We start from the raw sequence: 18965 nt of genomic DNA, 5'->3' as shown, positions 1-18965 counted from the left end.
GTCGTTGCCGCCCTCGAGGTACGTGAGCACGCCCTCGAGTGTGCGGCCGGGACGCCCCACCAGAGGTGGCGCCCCTCGCTGTTCTGCCGGCCGCCGACCACCAGCGCGCCGTTGGTGGACGCCAAGCGCTGCTGCTGGCGGCGCTCGAAATACGCCGCCCATGCCGCGTGGTTGTCGGCGGCGTACTGGGGGAGGAAGAGTTGGGCGTCGGTGAGGGACACGCGCACGATCTCGACTTCCTCGGCGAAGTACTTCGGCTTTGCCACGGCGTCGGGCAACGGGGGAATGGGCACTCCCCCGGCGCTGAGTCTCCACCCCGTCGGCCCGGCGCGCATGTCCGGCGGCGCCGGGATGTTCGCCTGGAACAGGAGCCAGGACTCCTGTTCGCGGAGCGAACAACGGCCGAAGCCGTTGGCCGCCGCCTCGTCTTCGGGAAAGCGTTCTGCCATGGCGACGGCGGGGCTGGGCGGGCTCGGGAGAGGTAGAGGGAGGGGCTGGGCGGCGGCGCTCGGGAGAGGTAGGGAGAGGGAGGGGCTGGACGGCGAGGGGCAGGGCTGGTGTGGGCACAGGCGAGTGGAGGCCATCGACTTTTATAGCCGCGCCGCGCCCGTGTGTACGCGTGCAAGGGAGGGGAGGCGTCGGCGCGCCGTCCCGTGAGGAATCAATGGCAAGGCTAACCGGCGGCAGCCTTGCCATTGATTCCCCGCGGGAACCGAGGCCGTTGGGGGAAGACGAGGCGCCGAGTCGCTGACGCGGCTGGCCTGTATCTTTTTCACGCCAAAACAGCTCGCCCCGGCGCCTCCGGGCGTCCCCCAGCGCATCGGGTTCGGCCTGGCTTCGCCGGCGCTGTTTTCGGCCCAAATCGACGAAAATCGGGCTTCTGGAACGCGACTGGACCGTTTTTTCGACGCCGGCACAAAAAAATCGCCTGGAAAGGCCTTCTTGGGGCGCGGCTGGAGATGCCCTTAGTGGCCAGCACGACTGGGTCGAGCTCGGTCAAGTCTCGTCTCTCTCCCCTGTTCCTACTGGACTAGATCAGCCGATGGCGACGGCGCGGGCCGAGAGCGGGCCGGCGAGATAGCGCACGCCTCCGCACTCTCCCCTCCCCTCGCCGCGGCCCATGGACGCTCTCGCGCCCGCCCCCACCCGCCGCCGCCTCCTCGCCGGCGCGGCCGCCGCCACCGCCAGCTACGGCCTCTACCGCCTCTACCTCCACCACCGCCGCCGCATCGCCGCGGCGCTCTCCCTCGCCGACGCGCTCTCGCAGGCCGGCTCCGACCTGGCCGACTTCCTCCGCTCCGACTCCGACCAGGTGCCCCGCAGCCTGCGCCAGCTCTCCAAGCTCGCCGCCTCCGACCACGTCTCCTCCGCCGCCTCCGCCCTCTCCGAGTCGCTCGCCTCGGGGGCCCTCCGCGCCTTCTCCTCCCACCGGGCCCCGGATCCTTCCTCCCCGCCGCTGCACGACCGGATCTTGGACCGCCTCCTTTCCCCCGCCGGCGCCGGGTTCGCCTCCGCCGTCCTCGGGAGCTTCGCCAGGAACCTCGTGCTCTCCTGCCGTGATCCCGAGGCCCCGCCCCGCGCCCCCGGCCAGCCGGACTGGCTCGCCGCGCTGTGCAGCGACAGGGGCAAGGAGGCCGCCGCGGAGCTCGTCCGGGTGTTCGTCAGCACCGCCGTCGCCGCCTACCTCGACAGGACCGCCGCCGTGCGATCCTCCGACCAGGTGCTCGCCGGCGTCTCTAACCCCAAGCACGACGCCAAGCTCAAGGACCTGCTCGTGTCCGTCTGCAACGGCGCCGTCGAGACGTTCGTCAGGACCTCGCGGCAGGTCACAAAGGAGGCCTCCATTTCTCGAGCTGAAGCAGCAGTGGTGGCGCGAGAGGTCTGCAATTCAGGTCCTAGCTGTGTAATGGAGAGAGTATCGACCACGTTGGCCATGCCAAGCAACCGGAGGTTTGTGCTGGATGTTACTGGCAGGGTCACCGCCGAGATGGTCCGGTCATTCCTCGAGTTCTCGACTCAGCGCGTGTCCGCTGGTGCACGAAAGAGCATTGTCATTGCCCGGGATGAAATCACCGAAAGGGGTCTTGTCGCGGTCAAGTACCTGAGCGCCAAGTCCATGGCCATCTTCACCTTATGCCTCACAATGTGCATGCACATTTCGGTTGGAATGAGGTTCCCGTTGCCGGCCTAGGCATAGCCTGGTGTGGACTTCAAGGTGACATTGTTCCAGTTATCCTGATTGTAGTTGGAAAGTAAAGTATGTAGATTGCAAATTGATCGTTTGCTACTGCTAGCCTTTTTTCTGTGCTGTTGACTAGCATTTGGAAGCAGAAATCTGTTGGAATTGTAGTTGTTGGTTTGTTGTTTGTGATAGTTTGATAGGGAGTATATAGGCCACGAATGGATAATTTTGCAACTTTAGTGTAAGGTTTCATATGTATTATGGTGTTGTATCCTAGTGTCTTTGCCATCTTTTCTGAAGGAAGTAGGTGTCAGTATCTTATTGATGCTGACTAGTGATGTTCTTCAGCACTCTGTGTGTGGATAAGCTATTTTGGGCAACAATAGCATGAAACTTGTCCACTTATGTTTTTCATTCTCTTTTTGCCTTGATTTGGGGAAAAGCAAATATGAATTGATCAGAGATTTGTGCCTGGATATTTTGCGTTCTGACTTCTCTTCTTAGTAGTGTTTTTATTCTAGTTCAGTTGTTGAATGTAATGTGTCATTTATAAGTTGGGAAAATAGATAATTGCATATGTCCTCTTGAATCAGTTCAACTGGATGATGTAATCATTGATATGGACATATGGTCTATTATAGCTGTCTATCGGCAGTTGACCTTTGATCATTAGGTAGTGATGTTCCTTTTCGAGCCATGCGACTGAAGTCATATGTGTCCTCTCTATCCGCTATTAGAGGAAAATACTCAGTAGACTGGGTTTCTCGACTCCTCACTTTCCTTTACCATAACATCCAGATTGCTACTGAAAGGAAAAAGAATCCAGATTCCAAAGCCTGACTTCTGGTCACAAGAGAAACATGGTTAGATTGATCAATTTGGGTAAAAAGAAGGTATCATTGGGGTGTCTAATGCAATCTTAATTAGTAATGGACATATAACAAGATTAAGTATTGGGAATGGCCATGGGTGGTATAGGGAATGGGTGCGAAACTGGTTTGTATTTCTCATGTGCAGTAGAATATGCATCCATATTGGATCTCTCGTCTCTGCCTGGAAGACTGGCGCCGCCGCTGCCGCTGCGTCTGAGCTACCTATTCCGCTGCACATGTCAATGGGCCCACCGCTGGGCGATTGGCAGTGGCGTTGGGCGCATTTCTGGTCTATGCGTCGTACATGCACCGCATGGTGGCTCGGCCACCTTCTCCACTGCACACTGGTGAGGGTTTCAAATCTGCCAGGCCCTCTCATTAGCAGTAGATAGCAATGCAAACATTTTTTTTCATTTACTCGCTTATGAGAAGGAGTACAACATACAGCTATTTGATGTTTACTTGGGAATACACTGCCCAGTTTCTCAAATCAATGTGGAGGATTGGTTCTGACCTCTGCCTTTGCTCTTTCGCTTGCTAGAAATTAAGATTTACAGTCATATAATGATACACTGGTAGCAAAGCAGAATGCTTAGTAAGCCATCAGTCGACAGATCTTGGTACAGAGCTTTGCTCAAATTTCTAAACCTGGTATAACTATTGGCTGCAGATTATTTGGCACAAGGAAAAAACATTTCGGAGATCTGCTGGGAGCTGGAAGTCATTTCTGAAATACTTGTAAGTTGCCATTACCTCAGAATGCTTTCATGTTGATGCACCTTTCCATTGATTTCTGAATGTGCCTCTTCATTAGAATGATCTTACCCAGTATGCCCCAAAGAAGAATGTACTACTCCCTCCGTTCCAAATTACATCTAGACACATACCTGCGACAAGTAATTTGGAACGGAGGGAGTACTTGTGATTGCATTTTAATAGGGAATGTTTTTATCTAATATACTGCTTTAGAAGGTCTGGTCCTGCAAAGTAAGCTGAATTATATACACACAACAGGACAAAATTTCAGCATCATACATCATGATGATTTCTGGTTAAATTCCAATCATATAGCCGCCCCTACAATTTTAGTCCATTTACGGGTCAAATCGGATGGGGTGTAATCAGCTGCCTCAGTTGAAAGTTGAACCAGGTATTGCCCACAGCAAAATGCAGACCAGGAAACGTGGGTTGAATTAAGTGATCACATGGTGTGCTGCAAATGCAAACTAGAATTCCAACTTGATCAGGGCCCCAAGGATAAGGCATGCCCAGAAACCATGGGTTCTGTCAGCCATCAGCCCTTTCATGCCAAAACACATTTGAGACATGCTGGTATGGATGGCTGGTCATATAATTTTTTAGCTTAATGCCTCTAACAGGTGAAGTAATAAGTCTACAGTACATCAACAATCATGGAGCTGGAAGCATTGGCTCCACCGCACCCCTTACTGATAACCAAAAATCTGGTCCCAAAAAAATCTGATCAAATGATTTATCACGTTGTCTGCGTCTGCAATATTGCATGCAGAGCACTCATGGCCTTGTCTCCTGTAGTCCTGCCCACCACCTTTTCTGGTAGCTACACATAACCCATCCCTTGAACTATAAATCCATGATCTGCTCAACACAACTTCTTCATCTGCAAACAACACCGCAATCTGTGAAAAGCTCCATCACACCATCAGAGCAGAAGTGCAATTTAGCCAAGAACACATAACAGTCATGATCTATTCAAAGAAGCTTGCTCAACTTGCCAAGAAGTGGCAGAGGATGGTGGCAATCGGTGGCCAGCAGACTGCAGGCACCGACGGATGCTGCAGCACCACCTCTGTCGCAGACAGGGGCCATTGTGTCATGTACACTGCTGATGGGTCTCGGTTCGAGGTTCCGTTGGTGTACCTTGGCACAATGGTCTTCAGTGAGCTCCTGAGGATGTCTCAAGAGGAATTTGGCTTCTCCAGCGATGGCAAGATCACAGTACCTTTTGATGCTTCTGTGATGGAGTATGTGATGTGTTTGATTAGGAGAGATGCCTCTGAAGAGGTTGAAAAGGCGTTCCTGAGCTCCATAGCAAGGCCTTGCCACAGTGCGAGTTGTGTAGCTTCAGTGAGACTTAATCAGCAATTTGCTGTTTGTAGCTAGTGATAAATGTTTTTGTTCAGTTGAATGTAAATTGAAGAATTGTAGGGAATGAAAGGAATATACTGATTTTCTCTTGTCTTAGCAGACCAGTTGATAATTTCACTGAAAATTTTGACATCCTCATTATTATTTATACCCACATCTTTGGTGTTGGTACTCGCTAAATGTTCTAGATAGGACTCAGTCAGCTAGTAGACTGACCGACTTCATTGCTGAACTTTGTAAGACGTTTGCATGAGTTGAAAATTAGATGGTTAGACATTGTTAAGCAAGAGTTGTTCAGAAAGAAATATGAACCTCTCGCTTTCTGTTTTGTTTGTTTGTATTTCTTTTGTTGTGTAAGTTCCTGTTTTGATCAATGAATTTAGCAGCTTTCCTGCTATTTTCCATCAAAGAGATATGATTGCTTCAGGTTTTAACTGAGATATATGGTCCAGTAGAACTGATTACCGCTCACCAATGATAATAAGCTAGTTGTAGTCCTGTAGGACCGTATAGGAGAGTGTAAGAAGCAGCGATGAAATGGAGCTCACATGAGATGCTACTAATCAAACAGACAACCAGCAAAATATTTTATGAAATTGCCGGGCAAGCTGTTCACTTATTTGAACCACTAAACGCATTAAAACTGGCTGTTCAGAAACAATGGGCATGGAAAACCGTCAGACTATGTATCTCACTCTGAGGGGATACCCAAATATTTAAATAATTTATATCTCATCTCCCGCAGAACTGTTCCTCACTGTTCACATGTTGGACCCAACTTACATGTAGTCCTCATGAAGCATGCCCCTGATCCATTAAGCAGGTCAGTATGGAGGCACATTGTGATATCCAATTGCCCAAACACTACCACTGCTGTCTGTAACAAGTGCCAAAGGGGCCTCTAAACATTGCATGTTTGAAGCTCATGGCCTTGTCCCTTGCCAGCTTGCTTTGATAGCTACACTTAAGCTGCATGCCTATCTTCCGCCCACCTATAAATATTCAGCTCTGAACCACAGGTTCCATCCACAAGCAAAGCACTACCACTAGCTTAGCACTCGACACAAAACTCTGAGCTTTCTGCCAAGAAAGAAGGTGATACAACCATGGTCAGTGCCAAGAGACTTTCTCAAATGGCAAGGAAGTGGCAAAGAGTGGCAGCCATCGGGAGGAAGAGGCTCATGTGGACTTCAGCAAAAGAAGTCGATGAGTGCTGCACGTCTGTGGCAGTGAAGGGCCACTGCGCCATGTACACTGCTGACGGGAGGCGGTTTGAGGCGCCATTGGCGTACCTCAGCACGATGATCATCGGGGAGCTCCTGAGGATGTCTCAGGAGGAGTTTGGCTTCACAAGCGATGGAAGGATAACCCTGCCTTGTGATGCAGCTGTGATGGACTATGTCATGTGCTTGCTCAGAAGGAACGCATCAGAAGAGGTAGAGAGAGCTTTCTTGACCTCTGGTGAGACCTTGCCACTATGGAAATGGTTTGGAGCCATCTATTGGAGTTAGCCAGCAAGTAGCTGTTTCTGGCTTCTGAGGATTCAGTGTTCGTTTTACCTTCTTTTGTCTGTCCATCCTTTTGGATGATGTAAATAGTTCTATGTAGGAGATAGGAAATGAAAGAATCATATGGCAAGTTGACCATTTGACTCTTGTCTTGACTTCTGTCTGCTTAGTTCCTCAACTCTGTTTGTCTGGCGAATTAAGATAAGGCTCTATTGCGTAAGGCAGCAAACTTCAGACTAAAGTTGATGCAAGCACACCAAACTTTGAACAGAGGTTGGTACTAGTTTAGCAAAATGGTATGCAATCATGGCCATGTAAAGTTATCTTTTGCAATAACTGTTACAAGTTACAACCTCTTAATCACCAATTTTATTCTAGGCGGTCAAAACTAAAAAAGAAGGCAAGAAAATCCTGTTCATAGGAAACTGTAAGAACAAAATGTGAAGTGGAGTTCACATATGAGATGCTGCTAATCAAACAGACCATCAACTAATTAAAGAAGTGATGTGAGATTATTGAGCAAGCTATTTGGACCACTGAAGACCTTGAATCTGGTGGTTCAGCAACAACTCTTTATGGTCATAGCCAACTTTGAGACTATATCTCCCACCTCAGGGGCCACCCTATATATGTAACCAGGATATAAGCAAGCAGTCAAATAATTTGTATCATGATGCACAATCACAAGAGAGTATACATTGTCAGTGATCATGTGACAGATCCTTGCACAAACTGAATGCAAACTAAGAAATTCTGAATAGATATGGCTAAATCTTGTATAACTATTGCCTGCAGGTTATTTGACATGGGGATGCAGTATTTCCAAGATCCGCCAAGGGCCAGAAGTTACTCTCACAATGCTTGTAAGCTCCCATTACCTCTGAATGTTTTCATTTTTTCACATGCATAAGTTGATTTCAGACTCTGCTTTTTCTATAGACTATTCTGAAAACAAGGTCTCAAAGTAGGATGTAGTTGTGATTGCGTTTTATGGATTGTCCTGCTTGTGTACTGTTTCAGAGGATCCAATCCTGCATACACAGCTGAATGATATCCAACATTTTAACATGATACATCATGATGGCACCCAGGTTATGACTTGATTGAAATTAAGTGGATACAATAAAAAAATAAGTTAAATTAGACTACTTACTATTTCAGTCTACTAATATATTCTGTGTATATGCAAAGATAATATAATACAAAAACTCTAAGGTGCCGTAGAAAAATTATATGTTATTTCTTTTATTTTCTATATCGGAGGGGTTTGTTCGAAGAATATCAAATAGATGCACTAGAATTTTGGTCTATTTAGGTGCCCCTATAGATCCAGCAGTCTTGTTTTAAAGTTGAAACAATACACAATATCCAGAGGAAAATGAAAACCAGGAAACATGGCTTGAACGAAGCAATCGCGTGACCCCACTGCGAATGCAAATTATATATTGAATGCTGACATGTTCAGGGCCAGAAGCATAGGTGGTACACATGAACCATGAGTTCTACCAGTCTTCTCACGCTGCAACACATTCGAGACATGGTGATATGGAGGGCTGATCCATGAAAAGTATCTTAGCTTTTTTAACCATTGCGCGCGCCAGTACTACAGTACACTTTCATTTAACCAGTATTGGTTGCTGCATCACATGCCATACAACTGGCCTCATCAAAATCTTATCAAATCAGACTGTCTCTTCAGCATTGCACATGCCATGTTTATAGCCTTGTCTCCTGTGGTCCTGTCCACACTTGTGCTCATAGCTACACCTAACCCTTCTACTGCTCTCTTCCTTCAAATATAAATTCACAGTTTGCTCACACAACCACTTCATCCACGAACAAGATAGCAATCTAAGCATCACACCTTCCTAAGAAAAAGAGCATTTTAGGAAGAACACCACAGAACCATGATTTCCAAAGAAGCTGGCTCAACTGGCTAAGAAGTTGCAGAGGCTGGTGGCAGTTGGTGGCCAGGAGACTGCAGACACTGACGGATGCTGCAGCACCGGTTCCGTTGCAGACAGGGGCCATTGTGTTGTGTACACCGCCGATGGATCGCGGTTTGAGGTCCCATTGGCTTACGTTAGCACAATTGTCTTCAGAGAGCTCCTACGGATATCTCGGGAGGAGTTTGGCTTCACCTGCAATGGCAAGATCACATTGCCCTGTGATGCCTCTATGATGGTATACAGTGCGAGTTGTTTGGCGCCATCAGCTGGATTTTATCAGCAACTTTCTGTTTGTAGCTAGTAGTATATGTTTTTGTTCAATTAGATGTCAATTGTCAGGACAATAGGAAATACAACAAAGATACCTATTTTCTCATCTTAGCGGACTGCTGTGAATTTTCTGGAAATGTCAGTTTCCTGTGATTATTCCATCAGCATCTTTTGTGTTACTACTCGCTCTTGATAAGATTCAGCAAGCTTTCTTGTGAAAAAGAAGTCAGCCTGTTAGTCAGTCAATTAGTTTCGTTGATGAATTTTGTAAGACGTTTGAATAACTTGAAAAAATAGTCAACGAAGAATTTGAAGCTGCACTTACGTTTGCCAAATTGTCAAGCGATGATGAAAGAAGAAAAAACTAAGGGCTTAAGCCTTGATTACATAAGTGTCAAAAAGATGAACTTGAACTGGAACCAACCACAACATGAACCTCCTTTCTTTTGTTCCATTTGCTTGTTTCTCGTCTGATCGTGTTGTAAATTCCTGATCTGAGTAATGAACTTGGCAGCTCTCCTGCTATATTGGAAAAAGAGATACGATTGCCTTGAGTCTCAACCTAGAAATGTGGTCTACATCTGCAATGCTAGCTAGGTGTTGTTTTGTTAAGCAGCGCTTTGGTTGTTGCGAGACTAGCAACTTGCTGGACAGTTCATACGGTCTGCATGAGTTCTTAGTCCCTGCTACTTCCTTATAGGATCCTAATGAAAAGCACAATTTTGTGCTGGATCGGGGCATTATATTAGTAATCCCATTTGGACGGATTTATCAGATTGGGGGATATTATTGCTTGGCAGTTTTGTAAATTCACTCAAATGACTAAACCTGGTATAACTATTGGCTGCAGATTATTTGGCACGAGGACAGCATTTGAGAGATCTGCCGAGGGCTGGAAGTCATTTCTGTAATACTTGTAAGTTCCCATTACCTCAGAATGCTTTCATGTTTACGCGCTTATTCATTAATTTCTGAATGTGCCTCTTCATTAGAATGATAATCTGACCCAGTATGTCCCAAAGAAGAACGTACTTGCGATTTTATTTTAGTTAAGGGATGTTTTCTCGAGCACTGCTTTAGAAGGTCTGGTCCTGCAACCTAAGCTGAAATATATATGCACAATGGGACAAAATTTCAACATCATGAAATGGGAGTTCACATGAGATGCTACTAATCAAACAGACAACCAGCAAAAGGTTTTATGAAATTGCCAGGCAAGTTGTTCACTTGTTTGGACCACTGAACACATTAAAACTGGTTGTTCAGAAACAATGGGCATGCAAAACCATCGGACTATGTATCTCAATCTCAGAGGATATCTAGATCTTCCAATAATATCAAGATATCCTCCCACAGAACTGTCTCTCACTGTTCACATGTTGGACCCAACTTTTACATGTAGTCCTCATGAAGCATGCCCCTGACCCATTAAGCAGGCCGGTATGGCGGCACGTTGTGATATCCAATCACCCAAACACTACCACTATTGGCTCCAACAGGTGCCAAAGAGCAAAGGGGTAGCCTCTAAACATTGCATGTTCGAAGCTCATGGCCTTGTCCCTTGCCAGCTTGCTTTGATAGCTGCACTTAAGCTGCATGCATATCTTCCCCCACCTATAAATACATCAGCTCTGAACCACTGGTTCCATCCACAAGCAAAGCACTACCACTAGCTTAGCACTCGACACAAAACTCTGAGCTTTCTGCCAAGAAAGAAGGTGATACAACCATGGTCAGTGCCAAGAGACTTTCTCAGATGATAAGGAAGTGGCAAAGAGTGGCAGCCATCAGGAGGAAGAGGCTCATGTGGACTTCAGCAAAAGAAGTCGATGAGTGCTGCACGTCAGTGGCAGTGAAGGGCCACTGCGCCATGTACACTGCTGACGGGAGGCGGTTTGAGGTGCCATTGGCGTACCTCAGCACGACGATCATCGGGGAGCTCCTGAGGATGTCTCAGGAGGAGTTTGGCTTCACAAGCGATGGAAGGATAACCCTGCCTTGTGATGCAGCTGTGATGGACTATGTCATGTGCTTGCTCAGAAGGAACGCATCAGAAGAGGTAGAGAGAGCTTTCTTGAGCTCTGTGGTGAGACCTTGCCACTATGGAAATGGTTTGGAGCCATCCATGGGAGTTAGCCAGCAAGTAGCTGTTTCTGGCTTCTGAGGATTCAGTGTTCGTTTTACCTTCTTTTTACTGTCCATCCTTTTGGATGATGTGAATAGTTCTATGTAGGAGATAGGAAATGAAAGAATCATATGGCAAGTTGACCATTTGACTCTCGTCTTGACTCCTGACTGCTTAGTTTCATAACTCTTCTTTCTGCAACGAATTAAGCTAAAGGGTCTATTGTGTAAGACAAGGAAGTTCAGACTATACTTGATGAGTCTGGCATGCTGATTTTTGCAAGCACACCAAAAATTGAACAGAACTTGGTACTAGTTTAGCAAAATGGTATGGAATCATGGTCATGTAAAGTTATCTTTTGCAATAACTGTTAGAACCTCTTGCAGATCACCAACCTTATTTTAGGCGGTTAAAACTAAAAAAAAGAACTAAGAAATCCTGATAAAATCTTACAGGAAACTGTAAGAACAACAAGCGAACTGGAGTTCACATATGAGATGTTGCTAATGAAACAGACCATCAACTAAAGAGGTGGTGTGAGATTATTGAGCAAGTTGTTTGGACCACTGAAGACCTTGAATCTGCTGGTTCAGCAACAACTCATTATGGGCATAACCAACTGTCAGATTATATATCTCCATCTTAGGGTCCACCCTATATATTTTACCAGGATGTGCTCAAGCACTCAAATAATTTGTATCATGATGCACAATCACAAGAGAGTATACAGTGTGAGTGATCATGTGACAGATCCTTGCACAAACTGAATGCAAACTAAGAAATTATGACCAGTTGGCTAAATCTTGTATAACTATTGCCTGCAGGTTATTTCACATGGGGATGCGGCATTTCCAAGATACACTGAAGTTATTCTCGCAATGCTTGTAAGCTGCCATTACCTCTGAATGCTTTCATGTTTTCGCATGTATTAAGTTGATTTCAGACTCTTCTTTTTCTATAGATTATTCTGAAATACAATGTCTCAACGTAGGATGTACTTGTGGTTGCATTTTGATATGGATTGTCCTTCTTGTGTACTGTTTCAGAGGATCTGATCCTGCACACTCAGCTGAATGATATCCAACATTTTAACATCATACATCATGATGGCACCAGGTTATGACTTGATTGAAATTAAGTGGATGCAATGTTTTTTTTAATTAGACTACTTACTGTTCCAGTCTACTAATCTATTCTATGTATATTCAAAGATAATACTCCATCATGATGTATAATAGAACGCCCTGATCCGGTATAATAGTAAGATTCTAAAGTGTCACAGAAAAAATTATATGTACTGGATCGGGGAGTTCTATTAGTATTACCGATTTGGACGGATTTATCAGATTAGGGGTATTATTGTTTGGCAGTTTTTTAAGCTCATTCATGAACCTTTCTCCTGCCCACTTGAACGTTTCTTTGTAAATTTCTGGGTCTGAGGCCATGTAGCTGTAAAGAAGAATATGTTGACTTGTTCTGTTCAAGTCCTAAAAGCAACCAGTCATTTAGCTCCGCAGAAATATATACACCGGAGGAACAATGTTTCTAACTATTTTTCGATTGCTTAATCAGTTGCAAAACTAAAATTCTTTGCATCCTCTTTCCTGTTTCCAACATCGAACTACTTTACATACAAAAGTACAGAAAATGATGACAATTAGCAACTGCAGAGAATAACATGTTGGCTCCCACAGGTGGAGCTGCATGGTAGCATGGCACCACCATGGAGCCAAGGAACACTTACAGTAGGACATGCATTCATGTTGGATCACTTGCCACTGCCTGGAAGACTGACGCCGCCACCGCCGCCACGTCCAGCACATGTCAGTGGGTCCTTCGTTGGGCGATTGGCGGTGGGGTCGGGCACGTTTCTGGTCTACGCATCGTAGGTGTGCTGCGTGATGGCTCGACCACCTCCTCCACTTCACACTCCGGTGAGGGTTTCAAATCTGTCATGCCGGCTCATGAGCAGTGGATAGCGACACAAACAATTTCTTTTCAGTTACTCTCTTACGAGAAGTCGAGAAGGAGTACGTCGTACAGCTATTTGATGTTTGCTTGGGAATACACTGCCTAATTTCTCAAATCACTGTGGATGATTGCTTCTGACCTCTGCCTTTGCTCTTCTGCTCACTAGAAATTAAGATTCACAGTCATATAATGATGCACTGGTAACACAGTAGAATGCTTAGTAAGCTATCATTTGACATATCTTGATACAGAGCTGTGCTCAAATGGCTAAACCTGGTATAACTATTGGCTGCAGATTATTTGGCATGAGGACACAGCATTCCGGAGATCTGCCGAGGACTGGAAGTCATTTCTGAAATACTTGTAAGTTGTCATTACCTCAGAATGCTTTCATGTTTATGCACCTATTTATTGATTTCTGAATGTGCCTCGCCATTAGAATGATAATCTGACCCAGTATGTCCCAAAGAAGAATGTACTTGCGATTGCATTTTAATAGGGGGTGTTTTCTCGAGTACCGCTTTAGAAGGTCTTGTCCTGCAAACCTAAGCTGAATTATATACGCACAATGGGACAACATTTCAACATCATACATCATTATATTGCCCTATTTAAATTTCAATCATATAACCGCCCCTAGAATTTTAGCCCATTTAGGGGTTGAATCGGACTGGTCAGAATCAGATGCCACAGTTGTAAGTTGGAACCAGGTACTACCCACAGCAAAGCACAGACCAGAAAATGCGTGTCGAATGAAGTGATCACATGGTGTGCTGCAAATGCAAACTAGAATATACCTCTTGATATTGTAGCAAGTTGCCTGAGTTGCATACCAACTTGATCAGGGCCCCAAGGATAAGGCATGCCCACAAGCCATGGTCCCCATCAGGCAGCCTTCTCATGCCAAAACACACTTGAGACAGGGTGGTATGGATGGCTGGTCCTGTATAATTTTTTTAGCTTAATGCCTCTAGCAGTTGAAGGAATCAGTACTACAGTAGAGCAGCAATCACCCAACTAGAAGTATTTGCTCCATCCCTCACCGATAACCAAAAATCTGATCCCCCAAAATATTTGATCAAATCATTTATCACATTGTCTGCAGCTGCAACATTGCATGCGGAGCACTCATGGCCTTGTCTCCTGCAGCTCCTGCCCCACCATCTTTTCTGGTAGCTACACATGACCCACTCCTTTGACTATAAACCCATGACCCGCGCAACACAACTTCTACATCTCCAAACGACACAGCAATCTGTGCAAAAGTGTATCACACCATCAGAGCCAAAGTGCATTTTAGCCAAGAACACATAGCAACCATGATCCATTCAAAGAAGCTTGCTCAGCTTGCCAAGAAGTGCCAGAGGCTGGTGGCAGCTGGTGGCCAGCAGACTGCAGACACCGACGGATGCTGCAGCACTGCCTCTGTTGCAGACAGGGGTCACTGTGTCATGTACACTGTTGATGGATCACGGTTCGAGGTCCCTTTGGTGTACCTTGGCACAATGGTCTTCGGTGAGCTCCTGAGGATGTCTCAAGAGGAATTTGGCTTCTCTAGTGATGGCAAGATCAAATTACCTTTTGATGCCTCTGTGATGGCCTATGTGATGTGTTTGATTAGGAGAGAGGCCTCTGAAGAGGTTGAGAAGGCGTTCCTGAGCTCCATAGCAAGGCCTTGCCACAGTGCGAGTTATGTGGCTTCAGTGAAACTTAATCAGCAATTTTCTGTTTGTAGCTAGTGATAAATGTTTTGTTCAGTTGAATGTAAATTATAAGAGTTGTAGGAATGCAAGGAAGATACATATTTTCTCATCTTAGCAGATCAGTGTGATATTTTCGCTGAAAATCTTGAATTACTCATGATTATTTACATCCACATCTTTGGTGTTCGTACTTCTCTAAATGTTCTAGATAGGACTCAGGCAGCCAGTAGACTGACCGACTTCATTGCTGAACTTTGAAAGACGTTTGCATAAGTTCAAAATTAGATGATTAGGCATTGTTAAGCAAGTGTCCAGAAAGAAGTACGGACCTCTCGTCTTCTGTTTTGTTTGTTTTGTCTTTCTTTTGTTGTTGTGTAAGTTTCTGCTTTGGTCAATGGATTTAGCAGGTTTCCTTCTATTTTTCAGAAAGAGATACGACTACTTCAAGTCTCAACTGAGAAATATTGTCCAGTAGAACTGCTTACCACTCAATAATGACAATAAGTTTTCAGTCCAAAAATAAAATGACAGCAAGTTAGTTGTAGTCCAGTAGGTCTATATTGTGGAGTGTAAGAAGCAGCGACCAAATGGAGTTCACATGAGATGCTACTAATCAAACAGACAACCAGCAAAAGATTTTATGAAATTGCCAGGCAAGTTGTTCACTTGTTTGGACTTTGGACAGTAAACACATTAAAACTGGTTGTTCAGAAACAATGGGCGTGGAAAACCGTCAGACTATGTATCTCAATCTCAGGCGATATCCAGATCTTTAAATAATTGATATCTCATTTCCCACAGAACTGTCTCTCACTGTTCACATGTTGGACCCAACTTACATGTAGTCCTCATGAAGCATGCCCCTGATCCATTGAGCAGGCCAGTATGACGGCACATTGTGATATCCAATCACCCAAGCACTACCACTATTGGCTCCAACAGGCACCAAAGAGCAAAGGGGTAGCCTCTAAACATTGCATGTTCGAAGCTCATGGCCTTGTCCCTTGCCAGCTCGCTTTGATAGCTGCACTTAAGCTGCATGCATATCTCCCCCCACCTATAAATACATCAGCTCTGAACCGCCGGTTCCATCCACAAGCAAAGCACTGCTGCTAGCGTAACACTTGACATAAAACTCTGAACTTTCTGCCAAGAAAGGAGATACGACCATGGTCAGTGCCAAGAGACTTTCTCAGATGATAAAGAAGTGGCACAGAGTGGCAGCCATTGGGAGGAAGAGGCTCATGCGGGGACTTCAGCAAAAGAAGTTGATGAGTGCTGCACGTCAGTGGCAGTGAAGGGCCACTGCGCCATGTACACTGCTGACGGGTTGCGGTTTGAGGTGCCATTGGTGTACCTCAGCACGACGATCATCGGGGAGCTCCTGAGGATGTCTCAGGATGAGTTTGGCTTCACAAGAGATGGAAGGATCACACTGCCTTGTGATGCAGCCATGATGGACTATGTCATGTGCTTGCTCAGAAGGAACGCGTCAGAAGAGGTAGAGACAGCTTTCTTGAGCTCTGTGGTGAGACCTTGCCACTATGGAAATGGTTTGGAGCCATCCATGGGAGTTAGCCAGCAAGTAGCTGTTTCTGGCTTCTGAGGATTCAGTGTTCGTTTTACCTTCTTTTTTCTGTCCATCCTTTTGGATGATGTAAATAGTTCTATGTAGGAGATAGGGAATGAAAGAATCATATTGGAAGTTGACTATTTGACTCTCGTCTTGACTCCTGACTGCTTAGTTCCATAACTCTTATTTTTGCGACGAATTTAGCTAAGGTTCTATTGTGTAAGACAAGGAAGTTCAGACTAAAGTTGATGAGTCTGGCATGCTGATTAGCACACCAAAAATCGAACAGAACTTGTTACTGTTAGGAATAAGCAACTTCTATTCTCATGAGGCCATAGGCCGATATATATATACATGTACAGGTGTGGAACATATGCAGGAAACCCCTCATACAACGGGATAAATACAAAAGGGGTACATGACTTATATTATAACTCTAACACCCCCCCTCAAACTCATGGTGGATAAACAACACTGAGTTTGGAGAGATAAAAGCCATGTTGTGCTCTAGTCTGAGCCTTCGTCAGGAAATCCGCCAACTGTAACTCGGAAGGCACATACTGAAGAGCAATAACCTGATCCTGCACAGCAGCGCGCACATAGAAAGCATCAACACCAATATGCTTGGTGAGCTCATGCTTCACAGGATCGCGTGCAATGCTGATAGCACCTGTACTGTCAGATAAAAGCAGAGTCGGTGTAGTGACAGAAACACCAAAATCCTGAAGTAACCACCGTAACCAAGTCACCTCTGCCGTCAAAAGAGCCATTGCTCGCAACTCAGCCTCGGCACTCGAACGGGAAATTGCAAGCTGTTTCTTCATCTTCCAGGCAATGAGAGAACCACCAAGAAAAACACAGTAAGCAGAAAGTGAACGGCGATCGGAAGGATCGCTAGCCCACGTAGCATCCGAATAGGCATGGAGCTGTAAAGAACTGGAGCGAGGAAAGAATAGACGGTGAGAGATCGTGCCTCGAAGATATCGAAGAACACGAAGGAGATGACTATAGTGAACCGAGGTGGGGGCAGAGACAAACTGACTCAGAATATGAACCGGATAAGAGATGTCCGGACGAGTGACAGCTAGATAGACAAGACTGCCAACAAGATGACGATAACGCGTCGGGTCAGGGAAAGGATCACCATCAGTAGCACGGAGGTGAACATTGAGCTCCATAGGAGTCTCAACAACGCGCTCGTCAGTAAGAACAACACGAGCAAGAAGATCCTGGATATACTTTTCCTGGGATATAAAAAAGCCATCAGAGGTAGAAGAGACTTCAATCCCAAGAAAGTAGCGAAGGGGTCCAAGATCAGACATAAGAAACTGCTCACTAAGACGGGCCTTTACAAAGGCAATATACTCGGGGTCATCCCCCGTGATGATCATGTCATCAACATAAAGAAGAAGAAGAGTCCGACCACGAGGAGAAAGGTGAATAAACAATGCTGGATCATGAGCACTTGCTAAAAAACCAGCAGCAGTGATCACAGAGGCAAAGCGCTCAAACCAGGCGCGGGGGGCTTGCTTAAGACCATAGAGAGAGCGACGAAGACGACATACCATGCCATCAGGAACAGAATACCCAGGTGGTGGCTACATGTACACCTCCTCACGCAGCTCACCATTAAGAAAGGCATTCTTAACATCAAGCTGAGATATAGACCAGTGGCGTTCAGAGGCAACGACAAGAAGTGTACGAACAGTGGTCATATGAGCCACAGGAGCAAAAGTCTCGTCATAATCACGACCATGCTCCTGCTGAAAACCACGAGCCACAAGACGAGCTTTGTGACGCTCAAGAGAACCATCAGAGCGAGTCTTAACCTTGTAGACCCACTTACAAGTGATTGGACAGACTCCGGGAGGAAGAGAAACAAGATCCCAGGTACCAGTGCGTTCAAGAGCAGCAATCTCCTCTGCCATCGCAAACTGCCATTCAGGATGAACAACAGCCTGACGGTAAGAAGTCGGCTCAAGAACAGCAGCACCAGCGGTGGGAAATCCAAAGCGATCAACAGGCGGACGAGGACGAGAACGCAAGCCATAAGTAGGCTGAGAGGAAGATGACGACCCATCCACAGAGGCATCGACTGGTCGTGGACGACGAGTGTAATGCTGAGGAAGAGATGGAATAATAGAAGGAGGAATCGGCAAGGTAGAATCAGGGGGTGGCGACGAAGAAGTCACCGGAGATGAAGGTGTAGAATCTGGTGACAGACTGGGAGAGGAGACCGGGGAGGAAGTCACCGGAGATGAAGGTGGAGAACCCGGTGACATGCTAGGCGAGGAGACCGGGGAGGATGGTGGCGGCAAATCAACTAGATGTGGAGAAGGAGAGGAAGTGGAACGGAGAGGTACAGTGTTGGCGGGGGTGATAGGTGAGTCAGGAAAAGTGAGGAAAGAGATATCCTGCACTGAAAAAGTCAAGGAAGATGGGCATGGGTAGAAGGGACGAGACTCTTCAAAAGTCACATCTCGAGAGATACGCATCCGACGACCAATAGGATCCCAACAACGATAGCCCTTATGCTCATCACTGTAGCCTAAGAAGACACACTCAACAGACTGAGCGGTCAGTTTGGTGCGTTCGCGAGGGGCAAGAAGAACATAGCAAACACAACCAAACAAGCGAAGCATCGAATAATCGGGAGAACGATCAAAAAGTCGCTCGAAAGGAACA

General features: G+C 46.2%; 1 protein-coding gene and 7 pseudogenes across 2 annotated transcripts in view; all 8 read left to right on the top strand.

Annotated features, from left to right (window-relative positions):
* Positions 1–959: 959 nt before the first annotated feature.
* On the top strand, positions 960–2658 carry LOC125526644 (protein PHLOEM PROTEIN 2-LIKE A10 pseudogene; annotated as a pseudogene).
* Positions 2659–3191: 533 nt separating this feature from the next.
* LOC125510311 (auxin-responsive protein SAUR36-like) overlaps positions 3192–18965 on the top strand; it is a 28132-nt gene continuing 12358 nt past the window's right edge. The window contains exons 1-8 of one of the 2 annotated variants that reach the window (XM_087521521.1): positions 3192–3401; positions 3725–3792; positions 7485–7552; positions 9759–9824; positions 11858–11917; positions 12080–12149; positions 12728–12967; positions 13300–13367. In XM_087521521.1, coding sequence (XP_087377647.1) covers positions 3192–3401; positions 3725–3792; positions 7485–7552; positions 9759–9824; positions 11858–11898 — 453 coding nt within the window. In that variant the 3' untranslated portion in view covers positions 11899–11917; positions 12080–12149; positions 12728–12967; positions 13300–13367. The remainder of the gene's footprint in view (positions 3402–3724; positions 3793–7484; positions 7553–9758; positions 9825–11857; positions 11918–12079; positions 12150–12727; positions 12968–13299; positions 13368–18965) is intronic. The other variant, XM_087521522.1, reaches the window with a different exon arrangement.
* Positions 3947–5274, top strand: LOC125510320 (auxin-responsive protein SAUR36 pseudogene; annotated as a pseudogene).
* LOC125510316 (auxin-responsive protein SAUR36 pseudogene) lies at positions 6000–7072 on the top strand (annotated as a pseudogene).
* Positions 8601–9750, top strand: LOC147972551 (auxin-responsive protein SAUR36 pseudogene; annotated as a pseudogene).
* LOC125510317 (auxin-responsive protein SAUR36 pseudogene) lies at positions 9869–11814 on the top strand (annotated as a pseudogene).
* On the top strand, positions 13360–15236 carry LOC125510314 (auxin-responsive protein SAUR36 pseudogene; annotated as a pseudogene).
* On the top strand, positions 15429–16420 carry LOC125510318 (auxin-responsive protein SAUR36 pseudogene; annotated as a pseudogene).

The sequence above is a fragment of the Triticum urartu genome, chromosome 5A (genome assembly GCF_056163025.1).
Source record: "Triticum urartu cultivar PI428250 chromosome 5A, HENAU_Tu73, whole genome shotgun sequence".
NCBI classification, from domain to species: Eukaryota; Viridiplantae; Streptophyta; class Magnoliopsida; order Poales; family Poaceae; genus Triticum; species Triticum urartu.
The sequence above is the reverse complement of the archived record's forward strand: the minus strand, read 5'-3'. Positions and strand labels throughout refer to the sequence as shown.